The sequence below is a fragment of the Lissotriton helveticus genome, chromosome 2_1 (assembly GCF_964261635.1).
Source record: "Lissotriton helveticus chromosome 2_1, aLisHel1.1, whole genome shotgun sequence".
Lineage (NCBI taxonomy): Eukaryota > Metazoa > Chordata > Amphibia > Caudata > Salamandridae > Lissotriton > Lissotriton helveticus.
In genome coordinates, this window is record NC_136059.1 from 1,247,723,640 (window position 1) to 1,247,747,200 (window position 23,561).

The window sequence follows — 23,561 nt, forward strand, 5'->3', positions numbered from 1 at the left end:
CACTGTCTTTCTGCAATCTTGGAAGCAGTGTTTCTTTTGTATTCTGTCAACTGCCATAACACTAATAAAATTTGTTCTGAAAAAAAAAAAATACGACAGGGCCAGTTACAATAAAATTATCTAGATATACATTTGCGGGCAAGTACCATGGGTGACGTGAATTCGAACTTTCCATAGTACAGTAATCAATAACACATCAGAACTTAATATCAATAGGGATGTCGAAATATTCAATCAATTCTCGTCCCCGCCCGCCATGTGCTTCAAAACTGCATACGTATCTCGTGATTTCAAGGTTCTGCAACCAGTACACAACAAGGAGTTACGAGTCCCATTTATTCCGGCGCCATTTTGGGCGAGGACGGGCAGGTCCAGGATATAGTCAAAATGTCTCTACCAACCATCGACTATGATGATGTTCATATGCTGTATTTATTAGAGTAACACTCATCTGTCCACATGAAATTAATTTGCCACAATCTAAACATGTCATTTTAATCTTTCCAAAGTTCTTCTAAATATTTGGGACCGTTTCCCTTGCCTCTGATGCTGTCAGTGCCACTTCTTTGATGAATGTACTAGCAGGTCAGAGGTTCTCCTCCAAATCTCTCTTTTATGCAGCACTATAATTAATTGGTGCCACCTCTCCATATGACGATGCATGGTATAGTTACCATAACTATATTTTTTTTCGGTTCCTCTGGAGAGTTCATCGTGGCAGATGAAGCGTGTAACGTACCGGACATTTACCTTTTTTTGCATGTACAGGAAAGGAAAAAAAAATCGAGCGTCCGAGTTCTAAGTTGTCCCAGGGCCATTTTAGTGGACCAGGCCCAAATCCAAAGAACAGGCCGCCCTTTTGAGAGTCCTGTTGCAGCCGCCTGTCGCTGTAGCATCAAGAGCAGCCGAAACTCAGCTGAATGGCAACTGAAACGGTAAAGGGGCGCCCCACTACAGCAGACGAGCCTCCACCTGGGAAGGCCCGTTCACGCCGCCTCCCCCCCCCCCTTCGGGCACCCCACGCCGTTATTCGGAGCAGTATTGTAGGATGGCCACACCAGTGCGGCAACTTGCTAGACATCACCTCGGTGGTAACCGAATCTCAGCGCCTTGTAGTGTCTCCTCTTCAGAAAATATTCTTGCGCTACCTTTGCCCCATTCACACATCGGTCCGCTACTGACGCCATCTCACAGGCTAATGGGGCGCCCCACGCCGAGTTTCAGCATTGTAGGATGACCACACCAGTACAGCAACTTGCTAGACATCCCCTCTGTGCCATCTGGATCTCGGCGCCCCACTGCAGATGAAGTGCCTCTCAACTATGAAACCACCACGGTGACATCCGGATCTTGGCGCGTTGTGCTGCCTTCGGCCTATTCGCACATCGGTCCGCTACTGACGCCATCTCACAGACTAATCGGGCGCCCCACGCCGAGTTTCAGCATTGTAGGATGACCACACCAGTGCACCTTACTAGACACCACCTCGGTGCCATCCGGATCTTGGCATCTCAGCGCCTTGTGGTGTCTTCTATTCAGAAAATATTCTTGCGGTACCTTTGCCCCATTCACACATCGGTCCGCTACTGACGCCATCTCACAGGCTAATAGGGCGCCCCACGCCGAGTTTCAGCATTGTAGGATGACCACACCAGTACAGCAACTTGCTAGACATCACCTCGGTGCCATCCGGATCTTGGCATCTCAACGCCTAGTGGTATCTTCCATACAGAAAATAGTGTTGCGCTGCCTTTGACCCCATTCGCACATCGGTCCGCAACTTAGACATCACCTCGGTGCCATCCGGATCTTGGCATCTCAGCGCCTTGTGGTGTCAGTCAGAAAATATTGTTGCGCTGCCTTTGGCCCCATTCGCACATCAGTCCGCTACTGACACCATCTCACAGGCCAACAGGGCGCCCCACGCCGACTTTTACCATTGTAGGATGGCCACACCAGTGCCACAACTTGCTAGACACCACCTCGGTGCCATCCGGATCTTGGCATCTCAGCGCCTTGTGGTGTCTTCTATTCCGAAAATATTGTTGCGCTGCCTTTGGCCCCATTCGCACATCGGTCCGCTACTGCCGCCATCTCACAGGCCAACGGGGCGCCCCACGCCGACTTTCAACATTGTAGGATGGCCACACCAGTGCGGCAACTTACTAGACACCACCTCGTTGCCATCCGGATCTTGGCGCATTGTGCTGCCTTCGGCCTATTCGCACATCGGTCCGCTACTGACGCAAACTCACAGGCCAACGGGGCGCCCCACGCCGACTTTCAGCATTGTAGGATGGCCACACCAGTGCTGCAACTTGCTGGACACCACCTCGGTGCCATCCGGATCTTGGCGCGTTGTGTTGCCTTCGGCCTATTCGCACATCGGTCCGCTACTGACGCAAACTCACAGGCCAACGGGGCGCCCCACGCCGACTTTCAGCATTGTAGGATGGCCACACCAGTGCTGCAACTTGCTGGACACCACCTCGGTGCCATCCGGATCTTGGCGCGTTGTGTTGCCTTCGGCCTATTCGCACATCGGTCCGCTACTGACGCCGCCTCACGTGCCAACGTATTTTCTCCGCATTTTATACCCTATGCCGCATAACAGGTCATGTGACTTGTTTATAAAACTTTTCATTGGTTCATTTTACTTTTGGTTTCCTAATGATGGAAGGCTTGATCATATGACCTAAAAACAACACTTTTCATTGGATGAAAACTTTTTTTTTTTCCCAAACGATGAAAGCCCCACCTTGTTTCTGGATGTTTCAGACTGAAGCTGGCGTCAGCATGAGAGCACCACCATCTCGTAGCTCCGTCGTGGTCATTCCGCGAGCAATCATGGCAGCCGCTCCCCACCAGAAGCCTACAGGAGTCGGGGGCCCCCAAAACTTTTGATAAATCCTCAAGGCGGAGGGGACACTTTCGAGAATGGGGTCCAAGACCTAGCAGACAAGCGTCCGATTTCCAAGGTGTCCCAGGGCCATTTCAGTGGACCAGGCCCAAAAAGGAAAGAGCCTGCTGCCATTTTGAGAGTCCTGTGACAGCCGCCTATCGCTGCACCGCAAGAGTGGGCGCAACTCAGCTGAATTGCGGCTTTTGACACAGTGGACCAAAAACGGACGGAATGGCAACTGAAACGGTAAAGCCCCACTACAACAGATGACACTCCACCTGGAGAGGCCCGTTCACGCAGCCTCCCCCGGGGCGCCCCACGCCCTTATTCGGAGCAGCATTGTAGGATACCAAAACCAGTGCGGCAACTTACTGGACATCACCTTGGTGCCATCGTTCTGCTGCCTTGGAACTATTCGCACAACAGTTTGCTACTGATGACCCACCCCCCGCGACGCCCCACGCCGGAAATCTGGACGTTGTGCTGCGTTGGGACTATTCGCACAGCCGACCGCTACTTCGTTGTTTTTCCCTAAAAATGTTTATATGTTATTACTATTTTTGTTTTCTTGTATATATTTATAAATTATTAAAGTTTTATAATCTTACTACTTTGTCGGAGTGCTATATATTTTTAATGTGACACATAATTGTAAAAACTTTGATGTACAAAGAGTAATCCCTGGAATCTTCCGCTTCAGGCTCGGTCCCCTCCCCAATCACAATACAGGATGGTTTTCAGATAATAGGAACGCTTCTGCTGTGACGAATCTCATCGAGTGTGGGCCTTGATCTACTATAACTCCTTTGAAGAGGGGTGATTCTTTACAGCTGGGGCCATAAACTACATCTGCAGGGCTAGCTGATACCCTAGGACCAGCCTGGACAATCGGACACAGAGGAAAAGGAGTGTCAGAGGGTGCGGTAGTGAATAGGGCGAAAGGGAGGTGTCGGGCGGGCACAGGGTGTGATTCTCAGGGAAGAGCAGCGCAGATGGGGGGAGGTTTATTACCCATCCATAAGACAGAAAGCGGGGGTGACCACTGCCTGGGGGAGATGATTGCGAGGGTGGGGAGCCATGCTAAGGATCGACAGCGTGCACAGAGTGGGTCTGGTCAAGGCATCTAAAATGGCTGCCGTGCACGACAAAAGTGTGGCATTTGAAAAAAGACAAGATGGCGCAGACAATGTTTTTCAACACTTCCTGATTTCCTTCGAATCGAACGTTAACAGACGTTGGGGCATATTACCAAAGTTAAGCGATATTTATCCCTAACGATGCTTAGCAACGATTTTTTTACCGCTAAGCATCGTCAGAAATTATCGCAGATAAACCTTGCTATTATCAAGGTTTATCGCAAATACGATAATAAACGACCGCAATGCATTAATATCGCTGAAAACTCAGCGATATTCATGCATTACCGAGCTAATGCTCTTAGCCATGTTATCCACCTCCCATTGGATAACATGGCTAAGAACTGCTCAGGGTAGGTGCTAGCTTTTGGAGATATTCGCGCTTATCTCGAATATTTCCAAAAGTTGATAATAGGAGATAGCGATGTTAGCGACTGTTTCCAGTCGCTAACATCTTGGCATGCCCACTTTGCATGTCATTAGTGATAAATATCACTCACATGCAAAGTGAGGCCCAAGATGGTCGCTATCTCCTACTAGCCGTCGCTAACTGGTGTTAGCAACAGCTAGGTAATACAGATATAATTTTATCTCCGCGAAGCGGAGCGCTGTTACAGATATATATCTTGTTTTGAACGTTAATTTCTCAAAATCCACTGAAGCACATATATTGAGACCTAGCAAAGGCACATCGAGCTACCAGTCCCTACAATTTTGCCAAGTTTCGTGCAAATCCATTCAGCCGTTCGATTATTATTATTATTTTTTTTTTGCCCCGCGGGGCCCTTTTAAAACCTCCACATCAAACCTAAGAGGTCAAGGAGGATCTACTATGCCCCCTTATGGTCATTTGCCCCTTCGCTTTGGCCTCCTCTTGTCTCTCGATCCTACCGAGAGACAAGATGGCGGCCGCTACGGACTGTTTGCAATGTTTACAGACGCCGGAGAACCAATCAGCTTCGCAAACCTCCGTTACGCGAAGCGGAGCGCTGTTACAGATATATATCTTTTTTTTAACGTTAATTTCTCAAAATCCACTGGAGCACATATATTGAGAACTAACAAAGGCACATCGGGCTACCAGTCCCTAATATTTTACCAAGTTTCGTGCAAATCCATTCAGCCGTTCGATTATTATTATTATTATTTTTTTTTTGCCCCGCGGGACCCTTTTAAAACCTCCACATCAAACCTAGAGGGTCAGCGAGGATCTACTATGCCCCCTTATGGTCATTTGCCCCTTCGCTTTGGCCTCCTCTTGTCTCTCGATCCTACCGAGAGACAAGATGGCGGCCGCTACGGACTGTTTGGAATGTTGACAGACGCCGGAGAACCAATCAGCTTCGCTTCACAAAGCTCCGTTGCGCGAAAAGTACGCGAACTGGAGCGCTGCCCGGTCCGCTGTTACAGATATATATCTTTTTTTAAACGTTAATTTCTCAAAATCCACTGGAGCACATATATTGAGATCTACAAAAGGCACATCGGGCTACCAGTCCCTACAATTTTGCCAAGTTTCGTGCAAATCCATTCAGCCGTTCGGGCTAAAAGTGAAGCCAACCGCCCTATGGAAAACTCAATGTTAAAAACACGTTTTGGAACCCCCCTTTTTTCTCGACCCCCCCTGGACGAACCCCCCCCCAATTTTCAGGGGCTGCTCAGAAACAAAATGTTCCATTTTCCAGAACATTTCAGCCAATTCCGTCCACAAACGCCAAAGTTATTAGACATAGAATTTTCAAAAATCCCATAGGGAAAAAATCCTAACTATATATACCTACTGGCGACCGCCAGTAGGTAATATATATATATATATATATATATATATATATATATATATATATATATATAGTACCAGTCATCAGCAGCTAGTTATAGTTAGGACCTAGTTTCCATAGGAAAAGTATTTTTTGACTTGCCTATATCGTTGGCGTCATTTGACATATCTTCACAAACTGTTCACCCAAAGGGCCCTCCTGATTCTTGTTGTGCATGGAAAGTTTCAGGGTGATCCGTCAAGCGGGGCCGAGGAAAGGGGGAGGGGTCAAAAAACATGTGTTTACCATGTTAATTTCCATAGGACATTTAGACACGGCTACAGCCTGAACTATAGAATGGAATTACACCAAATTTGGCAGGACTTTAGATGTTGGTCCAAGGAAGTACCTTTTTGTGATCTGGTGTAAATCCCTTCAGTAGTTTTGGAAATATTAAGTGGAATCCAAATCTGTATATATAGGTACATGGTGGAACCGCGACCCTTACTGATCTCATGCTGAGATCTGATTGGCTTCCAACAATTCAAACCAGTGTTGGCCGCCATCTTGGGACTCGGCTTGAGCCAAGTACCAGAAAAGAGAAAAGGGGTCAGGTAAAAATAACCTGACCCCCCGGTCTCTTGGGGGGGTCCTACAGGTACCCCGCAAGACCATACAGAAAATTACGGAAGTCGCACTGGATCTGCGGATCCGAAAGACATATTTTTTAAAAACGAAGCGCGGGCTCCCATGCTTCATTGATTATTGGCCCCCAGGTGGGCCAGTTCCCGGGGGCATGTTCCAAATAAAGGAGAGAGGGCACATGGGTCCCCCTCCTGGGGCTTGTCATGCCCCACAGACCACCAGCTCTCTGGGGCTTGTTTAATGATAAATGGGGGGCCTCTTGGACCCCCGGGGACATCACCTCCCCCCAGGCCATACATCAGCAACAACTCAGGGGGGCCTCAAGGACCTCGCGCTCTAGTGACCACCAACTCCCCGGGGCTTATGCATTCTATGTGGGGGCCTCAAGGATCCCCCCAGCCCCGGGGACCACCACCTCCTCTGGACCATAAATACATTTGTGAGGGGGACCTCAGGGACCCCACCGGGCACAGCTCCTCTCCTGGGCCGCTCTGGGCCCAGGGGAACAACACCTCCCCGCGGCAGGCCCTACATTAAGAAAGAAGGGGGCGCTCGATCCCCCCATCTAGTGTCATAGATGGCCCTGGGGATCGCCAATCCCTAGGGCTGGCTCCTGCTATGTCCTTGGGGGTACCCCCACGGACATAGCTTTTTGCTATTGCTTGGCGAGAGCTTTACAACTCCCACCAAAACCATAGCAAACGCTTTCACAGAGAGGGAGCTGCATGTTCAGTAGCTGCCTTGAGGCTCCCCCCGCGGTCCCCAATAGTTGTGCGTGGGTGTCCTGGATGGAACCATGGTCCCGGGGCTAAAATTGGTCTGGGAGAGGCGCCGCGCGGACCCCCCTCCCCTTATTTATTTATTTATTTTTAATTAAAAAGCTGGGACCTGGGGAATGGGTCCCCGGGGCAGCCGAAATTGGCCTGGGAGGGGGCTGGGTCGCTCAGCCCCACTCCCTTTCATAGACAAATTGCTTGGCCCTCGGGTATGGGGTCCCCAAGGCCAAAATCGGCCCTGGGAGGGGCTGCACACCCCCCATTCAAAAAAGGATTGGCCCAGGGGGATGGGGTACCCAGGGCCAAAATCGGCTCAGGAAAGGGGGGGCATGCAGCTCCCCTCCCCTAATACATTTTTTTAAAAAATTTGAAAACCAGGCCGGCAAATTGTTGGAGGCCCGCCCCCTTTTAGCACCATTCTCAGCAAACGCGCCTCCTGAAGCACAACTGATTGGGGGATGAAGTCCCCTTGTCTGCAGAGGGTCTTTAGGGACAAACAACACATCCTGTTACCTCCAGTAGGTCCCACACAGGGGGGATTGCTTAGAGGTGATTGGAGGCCCTGCCCTCTTCCTGCACCACTCTGGAAACCCGCAATCTGGCTCATTACTAGTTGGATGATGAGGTCTCCCAGGCTCTTGAGGGTCCTTGGGGACCCAGAAACCCTCCTGTTACCTCCAGTACGTACCACGCTGCGGATTGCGGAGAGGTTTTTGGAGGCCCAGACCCCTTTCTCCATCACTCTGCAAATGAGCCTCCTGAGGCACGACTGTTTGGCGGATTAAGTGCTCTTGGATGCTTGGGGTCCTTGGAAGCCCTCCTGTTATTTTCAGTAAGTCTGACACAGCAAGATTCCTGAGAGCTGGTAGGAGCCCCCTCCCCCATTCTGCACCACTTTTCAAACACAAATACTAATTCAAAAAAACATAGAAACTCAGTTTAAAAAAATAAAGGTTGCAGGTTTGTTATAAGTAGGAAATAGAATTTAAAACACCGTAGACATTAACTTAAAAAGTCAAAGATTACAGAGACGTTATAAATAGGAAATAGACTTAAAAATACCTTAGAAATTCACAGAAAAACCTAAAGGTTACAGGGAGGTTATAGTTAAGCTCAGATTTTACTCATAAAAAAACTGTGAAATTCAGCAGTTATAGATATCTGAGCTAACTATAACTTATGCCCCAGTAATGCACTGCTTATGACCTCATATATTACGTCACTCATGACATGGTCACTGACATCACTGATGACATCAGTGATGACACCTCAAATGACATTACCGATGACATCATCCACAGAACCTCTCGCCAACCACTCATTCACAATTCCATGCAACCTCTTGTATGTCCACTCACACACTGACACAACCACTCACATACCTATTCACATACCCATACCAGTACTCACACACTCACTCACACCTCCTTAGAGCCACTCACACACTCACTCATACAGCCACTCCCACAACCATTGACTCACCCGTACAGTCACTCATACAACCAGTCACTCACACGTACAGCCAGTCACATAGTCACACACCCACCCATAAAGCTACTCACACATCCACATATTTACCTACACAGCCACTCACTCACCCATACAAGCACTCACTCACACACTCACCCACACACCCACCTATATACCAATTCACACATCCATACAAGTACTCACACATCCACTAACTCACCCTTACATCCATTCACACAGACACTTATTCTCCAATACAACCACTTATGCACCAACTCACTTAATCAAACACCCATTCAAACAGCCACTCACTCACCCATATAGCCACTTACACACCCAGTCAGTCACTCATACAGCCATTCAGACACCCACTCACTAACCCATACAGTCACTATACACCCACTTACCCACCCATAGAGCCACTCACACAACCACTCACTCAACCATCCAACCACTGACTCAACCACTCACACACTTACAGACCTACTCAAATCCATTCACTGGCCCCAGAATGCTTGTTTCCAGTCCAGGGAAGTCCTGGCTTGTCAGTTCGGGCTGGACTGTTCCCATGATGAACAGGGTCAAGACTGATTTGCATATGGCTGGGTCTGAACTGAGGTGGCACAGTGAGCCAAAGAACGATGATGGATTCAACCCAAAGCCTGGCTGATGAGGGGTGTTACCACGAAACCAGTCCAAGGATGCTTGTTTCCAGTCTAGGGATACCTGGCTTGGCAGTTCGGGCTGTACTCTTCCCATAAGGAACAGGGTCAAGACAGATTTGCAGATGGCTTGGTCTGAACTGGGGTGCCGAAGTAAACTAAAGAACAATGATGGAATCAACCTTGATCTGTGACTGGGGGTGAGTGTCTGAAAAGTTTCAGCGAACCGTCCATTGTCTCCTTGTTTTTGCTTTGTTTGCACATACAGTCACTCATGCATGCATTCACACAGCCATACAGCTACTCACACACCCACTCACACACAGATACAGACAGTTACACACCCAGTCAGATCACACATGTTAGAGATAGTACCACTCATTAGTAGTATAACTTGTGTAGTAATCTAACTTTTGCAGTAGGTTATTATATCTCTTATTAACACCTATTAACTCTTAAAAACACCTACTCTCACTGGATGAAGTTATCAGTGATGACATTTGAGATGTCATCAGTGATATCACTTCACTGACCATGTCATGAGTGATGGAATATGTGAGGTCTTAAGCAGTGATTTACAGGGGCGTAAGTTATAGTTAGCTTAGATAACTAGACCTGCTGAATTTCACTGGTTTTGTACGAGTTTGTTTAATAACTTTGTTGTTTGAGAAATCTGCACAAAACTATCAAAAAAAACAGATTCATACACTTTGGCTTCTTCATGGAAAGTTTAGCACTGATCCATCAAGTGGCGGCCACGAAAAGGAGGATGTCCAAAAAGTGCTATTTCCTATGCTAACTCTTATAAGAAAGGTTGGTCTCCAGAACAGAAAAAAAGACTAAATGGGACTTCACAAAATTTGGCAAAGAAATGGAACCTTACTCAGAAAGCATGTTTATTTTGGTGTCAATGCATTTAGTGATTTTAAAGAAATTAGCATTTGAAAAAAGTGACTGGGGGGGGGGGAGTGGTTAACACTGGTAAAAAGGTTAGAGATATTTGTCCTGTTAGTGTCCAGATATGATCTGACTGACTCATTCAAAGTGGATGGGCGGATCCTGATTGATTGGCCACAACATGGAGAATATGCAGTCGGAGCCATTACAGGATTTGGGGTCTAAGTCCCTGAGTCCTGAAAAAGATCCCTTCCAATTCAAAAATAAAATACATTTTGGGTCATGGGTACTGGGGTACCAGGTGCTGCTACTGTGGTACCCAATGAGGTATTCCGCTGTGGTTCAGTGATAATCCCCCCCAGAAATGTATTATTAAAAAAAACCTTCCACCTGTGTCTGTCTCTCCACTCTGACTCAACCCAAACCTTTCTGACTACTACGGACTGCCAAGCATCCTTCCAAAATCTTCCTTCCTCCTATCCAATTCATCTAACAGGCACACACGACCACCCCTCCCAATAACATCTCACATTTTCCCTTTATGAATTACAATTTACAACCAGAATTACAACTACCCTACAGAGGTAATAGTGGCGGGGGTGGGGCATTTTACAGTCTACAGCCTCCTTACAAAGGAGATAGGAGTTAGCCCAGAACAAGTGAAAGTGGTTTGTAATATGGGATTTACTTTTGATTTCATTTTTCATATCTTCTTGTTTAATTACATTTAAAATGCTGCGAAAGACCTTTCCCTGTCTCATAGTCCCAAAAAGTACCATGGCCATCTGTGTTCTAATAGGTTCCTGCCTTGACTAGAAACTTGAACTACATTAGGTGCATCTGCCTTGTACTGAGCAGACCGAATAGACTGCAGACAGACTGCTTGCTGGAGACTGAACATTTGCATCATCCCATCTTGACTAAAAGAACTGTGCTGTGCTGGCCACGGGGTCAACAGCACTCAACGAATACTATTAAACAAATAAGTTATATGTAGGACCACTGCGCCTCTAAGGGGTGAATCTACTCTAGGCAGGGGTGCTCTCCTGGGAACACATGAAAAGGCCACTGTCTGAGAAAAGGCACATAACACACTTGCACTTTTCAGGCATTACAATCCCGGCGATAGATATTGCACAAATATGTATCAACCTACAACTTCGGCCCCAGTTCTGAGTGGATCAGGCCCGTGAGTGGCCGTGACGAGAATCACGGGTCGCATCGGGATTACAAGATGTGGTGCCTCACCCCGTGACTTGTGATTCAGAAACTTTAAGCGTGCGGATATTCCCTCCCACTCTGCAGCCAGGGTGCCGTGGGTAACTGCATTTATGCAAATGTGGGTTAAGGGAGTTTATGGGAACGCGGCGGTGTTAGATGAAGGTTCAATTTAGCGGCAGCATGCTCGGCGAGCCGTGTAATCTCAGCATTCCTTCGGGAGCCTTGCTTGCTCTTTCAGCAGGGGGGTGCGTTCCGAGGGTAACGAGGAATACGCATTAATAGGGTGTGTGCAAAGCACGCGCAGCGCCAGCAACGCGCTGTGCATGCAGGGCAGAGCAAGGCTGGAAAGGGGGAATCTGCAGAACGGGGAGGCTAAAGCGGCAACACGGGTCCAGGGCATTCGTGGCAAGCAGGCCACGTGAAGTAGAGAGAACTACAGAAGACACACAATAGATGGACGGAATGCAGAACGAATCAAAACATTCACCCCCAGTCAAGAGATCTGGGTTAAAGCCATCATTCTTTTGATCACCTTGCCACCCCAGTTTAGACATGGCCATATGCAAATCAGTCTTGACCCTGTGCCTCATGGGAACAGTCCAGCTCGAACTACGGCATATGTAGGTGACAGTTTCACGGTGAGAGTGGACTCTGGGATGCGTAAACAAAAATAACGCCGCGCCTCATAGACAACAACCCTGTGTGCTTTTATGAGTTACTTTTTGAGGTGGGCTACAGGACTTGCTCTGCGGATGAAATGGCGCGGTGGGCAAAGTGTGTGGCTTCTCGCTGCTTAATTTGGAGAAAACTTAAGTCCTGGGGCAGGCCCAAAGTTTTTCTCAGAGGCCAACACGGGGCTGAACTGGAAACCAAAAGCATCCAAACCAAGCCAGCTCCACGCTGTAGGAGGTCGCCACTAGAATGGGGAATGAAGGCCTGGTTGGGTGATGGGAGCCCATCGTGCTCTGAAATTAGGCCTCTAGTCTGCAGGTTATTGGGAAAATAGTGTCTGAATGGCCAGCCCTGCCCTGAGTCACTGCTGGCGCTGCCTCATGGTGGAGTTTTCGAAAAAAGGCTGCTTCGATGACTTAATTCCAACTCATGCCTCTTTCGTTCACCACCCTACAGTTCCCGTCTCTTAATCTCATGCTTACAGGTTCTTCTGCCCCCTGCTAACTCTTGTTGTCCTTATTTCCCTAGCTTTCTCTTCTCCCTTCTTATTGGCCTTTCTGACTTTATCTCTTGTTCTGTGGCAGTGTCTGATGCTGAAAAATAAATCCTGGTCCACAAAAATGAGTATCCACCTGCACAAATTAAGAACTGTGGTAGTGGGTGTTATTGTTTTTTTTCTGTCCCTTCCTTCCAGGTTTTTCCTGGTGGTGATGGACAGAAAAATTAACCAATCAGCCGTCCACTTTAAATAGAGGTGAAGTTGTGATGGCTTAACACTGTTGGGCTGTCGGAGGTCGCATTCGGTTGATGGAGCCAATGAAACGCTGACAATCCACCCATCTCTAAATAAGGCAAGCATGCCGCGAGTGTCACAGGGCCGGACTGGGAACAGAACTCAGCCCTGGCAAACTGCTCAGCTACCCACCCTGGGATGAGTGGGAGTGCAGCCGAGCAGCTTGCGAGGGCCGGTTTCGGGCGATTTTTTTTTTACCAGTGGACAATATTGCCGACCCGGTAACAAAAAGGCCCTCCCAGGGGCCCAAAACAGGCCCGCATCCTAGCGGCCTACCGGGGAAACGCCTGGTGCCCGCTTTGGCCAGTCCGGCCCTGAGTGTCGCAGACAGGATATTTGTCATGTTTGTGACAGAGTATCTGGCCTGCCAAACTTTAAGTCACCCCCTGTGCCTTAAAAAAACGAGTAACTGATCTGCTTCTGTTGTAAAACCCTCGGGTGTCTTTGGGCCAGGTTTGAGCCATAACAAACTGCACACACGAGCTTGCTTGCAAGGTAGTTTTATTTTGTGCATAGAGCTCGTATAGAGACTCCTGGGTTTGATAGTGAAGCAAATAAATGCAAGCAAGGTTCATTTTACCTAGTGCCTTAGCTAATGCACACTCCAGTACAAACAATACGTATGTGAGTAGTTTCATATCCCATTCACATGAGCAAATTACATATATAAACAAAGACAGGTCATGCCAGTAATATAACAGTGGAAATATACAAAAAAAACTTGAATTACAAACATTGAAAACCTAAAGATGAATTTAAAACGATCCCTTTCTATTTCGATTTCTCATAAATCAAAATCAGAGCATGAAAAAATAGCTCTTGTAAGGAATCTGGAACTTCAAAATATCAAACCACATGAAGCCCGAGGCAAATTCAACACAAAATCGACCCTAAACGTGAACTTTTTTCTGGCACTAAAGAATTTGCGAGATCCTAACTCAAACTGATGCCTGCCTAGGGGTAACGGCGCAGCTGCGGTCAGGTGAGGACTTCAAATCTGTCTTCTGAAAGGTGAAATGAAAGCGAGCGTTTGCTGTCCAGCATTCAAGTCCAAAGATGACACAAGAAATTACGTTTTTGTTTACACTGTTCGCAGTGAAATGCTAACAAGGCAATTCCTACTCTCTAGTTCTGTCTACATAAGAGTTGTATTTCCGTCACTAAAGTAAATCTTGGAGTACTTACCCAGACAACGGCAACAGAAACATTCTTGCCAACTTTTTTTTCTTCTGATGACAAATTAGTCCAAACATGTTTCTGCAAACACTAATTCACAATCTGGAAATTCCCGCCATCGGCTGCACTCATCAACCACAGCCTTTGTGAATGTGTGCACAGCATTCCTTGCAGAGGCGTGCTCAGCAACTAAATCAATATAAAGGCGTGCACACACACACAATATGGTTATGACCAAAACGGGACATGGGAAATCCTATTTGAGACATATTGCCATAAAGGGCCTTAATAGGAGTCCCAGGGTAAAACCAATGGAGGTCAGTCAGTGCTTAATTTGTAAAAAGCATAAGTGGCAGGGCTCTGGTTCTGAGATTACTGCAGCTTGCACCACACACTGCCCCTGCCATACTGCCAATGATAGTGACAATACAACTGCTAACCATCACACTCCTACAAGTGTGACATTTCGTACTATTTCAGGCCCCCAAAACTATAGAAATGGCTGGGGCGGCACGTAATAGTATTTTTTTATGCATAGTATACTAATAATTAACTGTTATTGTCGTGATCTCGAAATTAGCCAGACAGCACCACCTTGTGATGGATTGCCACAAGCCCCAGTGTTGACACTTATGTGCCGGTGAAGAGCACAGGAATCCACCAGCTCAAATTAAGCACTGCAGTCAGTCACTGGAATAACAGTCCTCATCAGATTTGCAAGATCGGAGGTAACTCTGTTGGAGTTGTTGTGTTCCACCCATGTCTGGGAGAACCCCTGGGGGGAAATGGAAAATAACTGCAGGAATTAGGTCCTGTATTCTGGATCCCCCTGGCAATTCTGCATGACGTAAGGACTCTCTGGTCCAAATTGTAATGGGTGTAATTGAACCCCCCTCTCACCCTTCCCCGAAGAATTACTGATACACGTGCTATCGCTAACCCCGAGGGGGGTCAGGAGCAGAAGAACGGCGGAGTTCTAAGTCTTGTTTGTGTATTGTAATTGTATGTGGACACTTTCTATTGCGAATTCCAAACCGATGTGCTTCCTACATTTATTGGGCCTCATTTATGAGGCCTTGCGTCAGTTTTGCGCTGCTGATTCGTCACTTTTTGTGACGCATCGCCGGCGTAAAACATGCGCCTTGTTGCGCCATATTTAAAAAGTGACGCATCTAGGTAGGTGCGTCACTTTTTAAACCCCTGCGCCACATTATACCTGCGTCAGGTATAATGTATGCAGAGGGGGCGTTCCCCCGCAAAAAGCCTCGTAATAGTGACGCAGTGAAATCTATGAGATTTCACTGCGTCACTTTTAGGATGCTGTTGCGTCAAAATCTTGCGCCTGCCTCACAGCAGGCGTAAGAGTGACGCAAGCCCTTTCACATGGGGCTTTCCCCATGTGAAAGGACGCATTGCTTGAGTTGCGTCACTTTTGTGACACACTCCAGCAATGCGTCACTTTTGCGCTTACAGATACGTCAGAAATACTGACGTATCTGTAACTCCTTGCGACATGATGCGTCATACATTAAATATGGCGCATCATTGGTGTCGCAAGGAGTGCGCAGTGAAAAGTGACGCATCGCTGTTTTCACGCAGTGATGCGTCACTTTTCATAAATAAGGCCCCTTGTATCTTACACCTGGTTTAGTCTGTCTGCTGGAAGCCTTGTTCCTTCTGTTCAGAAGCAGGTGCTCCGTAGAGTAGTCACACTGCAGCTCCTCTAATGAAAATGACAATCTATCCATATTGTGGGCGTTCAGGAAAGCACCTGCCACAAAGCTCCTTAAAACCCTCGAGCCAACTGCTGAGGGCGCTACCCATGAAAGTTCAGCGAGAACGCATTTGAACCAACTAATCTTGTCCATATTTTTGTCACGGCCTTGTCTGAAAATAACTGTTAGTCCCAAAAGTCATCTTCTTTCAAAGAGTTAAATGAAAGCACAACATGGAGTCCAACTGGAGACCCGAACTACCACGCATCCGTAACTACTCTGAGATTCTTATGGGTCAAAAAGGGTTGTAGTCTGGAATATCGAGTAGGGAATCTTGAGTTACTAGAATTTGGAAGCCAAAATATCGAGGAGATAAATGTAAATAAGTGCACATTTTCTATTCTTAACTCTACTTCGACATAGCTTGATGACATACGCATTGTCTATTACAATAAGAACAAACGATGGACAGAATGGTGAACAAGGCAAACATTCACCCCCAGTCACAAATCTGGGTTTAATCCATCGTTCTCACACCATCCCTTCTTGATCCAGCCATGTGCAAATTAGTCTTGACCCTGTGCCTCATGGGAACAGTCCAGCCGAACTGCCAAGGCGGCTCCTCCCTGGACCGGAAACAAGCATACTGGGACCAGTATTGGGGCATCACCCCTCATCAGCCAGGCTAGCTTGAATCCAGTGGCGCAGTGAGCATATTGTCTAGGTATATTTACATGAAGCTAAGTATGGTAAACCTATATATACTAACTTGTTAATATTTTGGTCTCGATACTAAAGTAACTTGAGATTTCCCACTCGATGTGCCGTACATAGACCTCCAAAACCACCAACTGGGAGACACTGGAACATCTAAATAGAGCCTCCAGCAGAATTGTTCCTGCTTGTAGCATTTTCACCAACTGAAGTCCCCTCATCAAGTGAGGAGCTAGCAAGCCGATCCAAGAACTGGACCATTCACAGCCTACAATCCTGGCTCTACAAACATATATAAACCACACTTGGTCTCAGCAGATCCACACCTCATTGCGGTATATCTTTAGCACCAGGACACCTTGTAAGCAGCAGCTGCGCTTTATATATACAAATAATAATATAAATAATAATATGAGTTACTCACGGAGAGGAACACAAACTGATTTCTGCATCACCTGTATTAATTTCAACCGCTGGTAAATACTCGGTGCTGCATTCCAGTTTTATTTACTCTTTGTGCCACTGCAGACTAGGACCAACCATCTGCAAATTGGTCTTGCTCCCACCCAAAGGGGATATTCCAGCCCTAAACTAACACTCCATGTCCCCTATTTATGGAAATACTTACTACCCTATACAGTTTGGGCAGGACTGCTCCAAAAAGTGGCAGGGCAACAATGATTGTGTGGGGTTGGTTGTTCTTTCTGGTGGTACAGCTGGGCTACAACATTATAACATAGTATGTAAATAGAATATTTACTAGTGGTTCAGTTTAATAGAAGCATTGCCGCCTATCACTTTTGTGATATTCTATGCTAGGCAGCCTGCATGGTATGGGTATGCCAGGCGTGGATCAATTGGGTGCGGTCCCACAGAGACTCAAGACTCAAGCTGGTGAAGCCCATCAAGGCAGAGGAGTGTGGCACTATCCAATGGTGGAGGGGGAGAATGATGGAACTCATGAACCACCCACCTTTTCATATCCAGGTAAAATCTAAGGTAGCACCCCAGTCTACTGCTCCGTTCAGCATCCTTAGATTTAAATGTAGCATTAATATTGCCATCACCCCAACTCCAGGGTCAAGGAGAGAATGCCTGAAACGGATCAAGGGATTTCCCAGAATTTATCATGGAAATCTGCCTGATAATCTGTCACTTTATTCAACATCGTCCGAGTGGTAATATCGTCATTTATGAACACAACACAATTTTGATATTTTAAATAAAGTTTAGGTTTCTTGAGTGACTCTTTGTGTGCCATGCGCTGAAAGAAGTTGATATTTACAACATAAATATCAAGAATATCAAGAATACATTACCACTAGATAGCATTGCATCCAATTGTTCTTCTGAAGAGAGCCCTGCAAAATAGTAAGTGCCTCCTGGTTTGTGTGGTGGGCTGCTTTGTAGGGTTTTGCGTGTTGTTACAGGTACTTTCAGTGCATTGCTGCTCCGGCTGCTGTCATTGGGGCCTTTGTCTTGAACTTGAGGCACCTGTTTTTTTAGTGCTCCTCACTCTCCATGCCTTCCTTGGGGTGTGGTTGATAGGGCACCATGCTTTGAGTGGGTTCTCCTTTTATGGGGCTATCTTTGAGTGGTCTGTATGAGTTATTTTTGTTTTTCTGCAGCTGTGATGTCTGACTGAGAGCCCTAGAGCATCTTCTCTCTGAGGCTCAGTGTGGCATCTCAATCAATCAATACTCCTTATTTAATCACATCAAAAGGAGATCATAAAAGATACAAATACATATACAAAGACAACATAGATACCGTTAAAAACCAAGAATACTGAACCTGCCATAATCTCCCACTCAATTCAAAGCTAAAGTTAGGTGATGGTTGTGATTAAGAATAGCTTGGTGTGTCGCCTTGGTCAAGTCATGCTGCACTGATGTTGGTCCAGCGGTTAAATGGTTTTGTGATGGCGTTTTGTGGGATGGGTTTTGTCTGTGACCTCCCTGCTTCTAGGTGCTATGCCTTGGTGGGCATGCATCACATTGAAGATGTCATGTTTTTTGCAAGGGATTGCGTAAACATTTGGGCAGACTATCCAGGAGCAGTGTTGTGCAGGGTTGGTCAGCAGAATCTTAGATTGTTGGCCAATAGCTACCTGTGTGTGTTTGCTGGTCCCAGAATGTATCACCTAACTGAGAGCCAAAATGTGTCGCACAGCTCGTATGAGTGTTCTTGACTTCTGCACGCCTAACCCTCAGCCCAAAATTGGCACGGTGGCTATGTAATACTTCAATATTAATGCAGTATGCAACAAAGTTTATTGGGGTTTAGGTGTTGCTGTTGTAACCTTCACTGGCTAATGCTTAGGTGGGGGCCATCATGTAGACATATTGCTTAGGCAGTGCAGTTGTTGGCATCTGTGCATGTCCACAGTGCATCCGTCCTGGTCGGGGGGAGGAAGGGCCCACAGTAGTGTGCTGCCAACACTACTATTTAGAACTGGTCCTTACAGGTTCATAGTTGGTGTGCAAATGGCATGACATTGTGATTTCCCCAATGTAGGTTAACATGGTGGTAGCTGAGTTGCTGTAGCTTAGTAGGATCAGATGTTGTCTTGCTACTGCAAATGCTGTGTTTTGAGTAGCATCTGTTGTTTTGTTGTACTAATGACGGTATTTCATGCCATCGTGTGTCACAGTTGCAAAAAGAACAGTTGATGGACAGAATACAGAACAATGTCATACATTCACCCGAGTACAGAGATTTGGGCCTAAATCCCTTGTGTTCTTGCTCCCCATGCCATTCCAGTTTGAACCCAGCCATATGCAAACCAGTCTTGACCCTGTACCCCATGGGAATAGTCCAGCCCAAACTGCAAGGGCAGGTCCTCCCTGGACTGGAAACAAGCATCCTAGGACCGGTTTCAGGTTTTCAACCCTCATCAGCCAGGACAGCTTGACTTCCAGTAGCACAGTGGCTCGGTTGCTGATATATTTCTGTAGAACCGCCATCTTCGCATGAACCCCATGGGTTACTCTGATCCACACAGTGCGCTACCTAGCTTGATGGGACTAAAAATATCTTGATACCTCTGAACGTGGGGTGTAGCGTGAGAAGTAATACCCTGCAACATCAAGCAAAAATCCTTCTAAGGTGAAATAAAACTGTGGCATTAAAAAAATATTTTTTAAGAAAGTTTTCTGGGGACCTAAAAGTGATCGATTTCTTCATAATACATTGTTATTACACAAACAAGAAGATTTTTTTTCTTTAGTTCCTTCCTAGCAGTATACCGTCTGTATGAGAAGCGCTCAGAGGATAACCCCTGTTTTTGGATGCCGCAGTGTGTGATCTTGCTCCCAGGACGTGACGAGTTTATGTGCTGTGCTTAACAAGTACAAAATTAATAACTAAATAAATAAGCGCAATAGTCGAAAGTGTTTCTTAAGAGTCCACTGCCGTCGCTGCCGAATACCAGAGCTGATAAATCCTGGGGCTGTCGATTCTTGATTTGACTTCATGCATGTTTCTCCCATCCCCTACACTGCCTATCTTTTTCTCTCTATATTGCAAGTTCATCCCTACTTTCCTCCTTTGTCCAACGTTTCCACTATTCCTCTTCCTCCCTTTTCCCCGTTCTGCCTTTCTCTAATTCTGGGTCAAAGTTGAGTAAAAGTGATGGTTTAAAATAAGTCCGGGTCAACAGAAAATAAGCAGCATGCATTCCGTGGGTAGTTTGTAGGAGTAATGACTCGCTGCAGATACTCGGATCATCTCATAACAGATCTGTATTTTATATTCAAAGCTCCCCTCTCCCACCAGCGTTCATGTGTGTTCCTGGAAGCCTTCTCGCCTCTGTCCTCTGACCCACAGCCACCACAGCCCTCTGTGCTGGTCTAATGCGTGGTCATGCCTTCATTTCCTGTTTGCTGGAATTGATTGATATTGGGCCTCCCTCATTCTTCCCCAAAACTTTGGAAGACAGCACCCCGCCCCACTGCCCCCTCCTTCATCTTCTTTGCTTGCAGGAATGACCACAAATGAATAATATACCTCGTTCGGACTGTTTGAAACCTCAACTTCATGATGTCACGTGTGGCCATTTTGTGATATATGGGAATGTGTGATTGAAAAATTCAATACAGCCTTTGTGACGTCGACCCACCAGGCTGTCACTGAACAGTTGATGGGAGTTGTCAGTCCACGCACGTCAGTTATGGTTTTTGACTTTACAGAGCGCGCATCCGTGTCTGGCCTGTGCATGCTGCCCTTGTGAACTTTAACTGCGACACGGCGCGCAGGCACTGCGGCCTGTCAAGCGGGTGTGACGTCAGACACTTTGGGCCCGATTCACAGAATGAATTTAAGACTCAATCCTAAATTTACTACTATTTTGGTATTCACAGAATGCACTTACTACTTTTGGCATTCACAGAATGAACTTACTACTTTTGGTATTCACAGAAGTTAGGATTTTGACAAACTTAAGACAGACTTAAGACAAACTTAAGACAGACTTAGGACAGACTTAAGACAAAATCCTAACTTCTGTGAATACCAAAAGTAGTAAGTTCATTCTGTGAATACCAAAAGTAGTAAGTGCATTCTGTGAATAGCAAAATAGTAGTAAGTTTAGGATTGAGTCTTAAGTTCATTCTGTGAATCGGGCCCAGAGTGCAGAAACTCGACAGTGGCCCGAGGAGATGAGGAGGGGGGTGGGGGGCAGGTGGATGGTACTAAGAAGGCACAACTCGCACAGAAGAACGGCGCAAAGGACTCGTGGAGCATTCATTGAGAGGGGAAACAATGAGATAGAGGCTAGCTGGCAAGGTAGGGAGAAGAGGGACAAGGACTGACTGCAAGGGACAGGGAGTGGTGAAGAAAAGCATAAGCCTCTCGGAGAGGCACGCCGGACTCGGAGGGGGGTGGGGGGCTTGGAGAAGGAGCAGAGAGCCTGGAAGACGAACAGAGGGCAGTGAAGAGGAGGGATGGGAAAAGGCAGTGAGGAGGAGCAGAGGACTGGGAAGAGGGCAGTGAAGAGAAGCAAAGGGCTGGGAAAAGGGCAGTGAAGAGGAGCAAAGGGCTGGGAAAAGGGCAGTGAGGGGGAGCAGAGGACTAGGAAGAGGGCAGTGAGGAGGAGCAAAGGGCTGGGAAAGGGGCAGTGAGGAGGAGCAAAGGGCTGGGAAAGGGGCAGTGAGGAGAAGCAAAGGGCTGGGAAAGGGGCAGTGAGGAGAAGCAAATGGCTGGGAAAAGGATAAAAAAACATGGGGCTGTTAAAAGCGATAGAGAGGGTTGTGGAGAGGATCGGGGTCTCTGAATAGGAGCAGAGGTTGGGAAGAGACGCCAAGAGCCGTGCACAAAGAGCAGTCAATTCTAAAGAGGAAATAAGTTCTTTGAAGAAGAGGGGAGGGGGCCGTGGAGTGTGGCTGAGGCTCTTGGGGCAGATAAGAGAGGTGCGCAGCGAGGCGAAGCCGATGGCTGTGGAGAGCACCGGATACCTTGAAGAGGGAGGGCTGTGGAGTGTGGCAGAGGCTCTTGGGGCAGAGAAGAGAGGTGCCCAGCGAGGAGACGCTGAGGGCTGTGGAGAGCACCGGATACCTTGAAGAGGGAGGGCTGTGGAGTGTGACAGAGGCTCTTGGGGCAGAGAAGAGAGGTGCGCAGCGTGGAGACGCCGAGGGCTGTGGAGAGCACCGGATGCCTTGCAGAGGGAGGGCTGTGGAGTGTGGCTGAGGCTCTTGGGTCAGAGAAGAGAGGTGCCAAGCGAAGCAAAGCCGAGGCTGTGGAGAGCACCGGATACCTTGAAGGGGGCTGTGGGGTGTGGCAGAGGCTCTTGGGTCAGAGAAGAGAGGTGCGCAGCGTGGAGACGCCGAGGCTGTGGAGAGCACCGGATACCTTGAAGAGGGAGGTCTGTGGAGTGTGGCAGAGGCTCTGCGCGGAGCGGGCAGGTGCTCGGGGCGGGGCCGGGCCCCTCCTTACCTTGCTGGCACTCGCCCTTGGCCCGCTGGCTGACGGCCTCCTCGCCCCTCCGCAGGGCGGCGGCGCTGGCGGCCTGCAGCCGGCAGCCGCTGGGGTAGGTGACGCCGTCGCTGCCGCACACCGGGTGGCGGTTCTTGCACACGCAGAGCCCCGGCGCCGCGGGGCCCTTCCGGCGCTTGCGGAGCTTGAGGCACTCGGTGCCGGCCCCGCAGGCCCCCGCCGGCCCGCACGGCTCGTCCTCCCCGGGGGCGCAGAGCTGGCAGCAGCCGCAGGGGTCCAGCATGGTGCCCTGCGCGCAGCCGCCCTCCGGCGGAGGGGGGCACAGGGCCGGCTGGCACTGCCCGCAGCCCTGGTGGGGCCCCGGGGAGGGGAGCGTGAGCACCGCGGGCAGGAGCAGCAGGGGCAGCAGGGGCGAGAGCAGGAGCATGGCTGGGGCGGTCCGCGGGCTCCCTCTGCAGGCTGGGGCGAGAGGACGACGAGTGGCTCAGACTCCGACTGTCCTGTCCCTGGGCAGCAACTCCTCTATAACTCCACTCGGAAGCCCCTCCTCCTGTCCCCCCACTGAGGCACCGGAGCAACCCCTCGCCCTGTGCCCGCCCCTGCTTCCCTCCGCTGCTTCACCCCCCCTCTGTTTCAACTACAGGACAGGGTCAACTCTCCATGCCCTGCGCCTTCCCGGCAAAGGCATCCGACTTTACAAAAAGGCAAAGTCGATTCCATTCCATCCTTTCATCCTTTGACAGGTGAAATTCACAGCAAGAAATTGTCTTCAATACCCAGAGGCGGTGAATAAGCACAAAAGAGATTCCAGCTGCTCTCCTTTCACATATGCACGCCCCGAGATCATGAAACTGTGCACACACAGACTACCTGCCGATCACTCACTCACTCTCTCACGCTCTCACTCACTCACTCACTCACTCACGCTCTCACTCACTCACTCACTCACTCACTCACTCACTCACTCACTCACTCACTCACGCTCTCACTCACTCCCTCCTTCCTCCCAGTCCCTCCCTCCCTCCCTCCCTCCCATGACTTATAGTGGCTTGTTTTTCGTTGTTGTAAGAGAAACATATCGACCTCGGGAAACA

The 23,561-nt window shown here is 48.2% G+C and overlaps 1 protein-coding gene across 1 annotated transcript in view; it reads right to left on the reverse strand.

Moving 5' to 3' along the window:
* IGFBP7 (insulin like growth factor binding protein 7) overlaps window positions 1-22,988 on the reverse strand; it is a 148,017-nt gene extending 125,029 nt beyond the window's left edge. The window contains exon 1 of the mRNA XM_078676201.1: window positions 22,468-22,988. Within this exon, the coding sequence (XP_078532327.1) occupies window positions 22,468-22,894 (427 nt within the window). The 5' untranslated portion in view covers window positions 22,895-22,988. The remainder of the gene's footprint in view (window positions 1-22,467) is intronic.
* Between the last annotated feature and the right edge of the window lie 573 nt (window positions 22,989-23,561).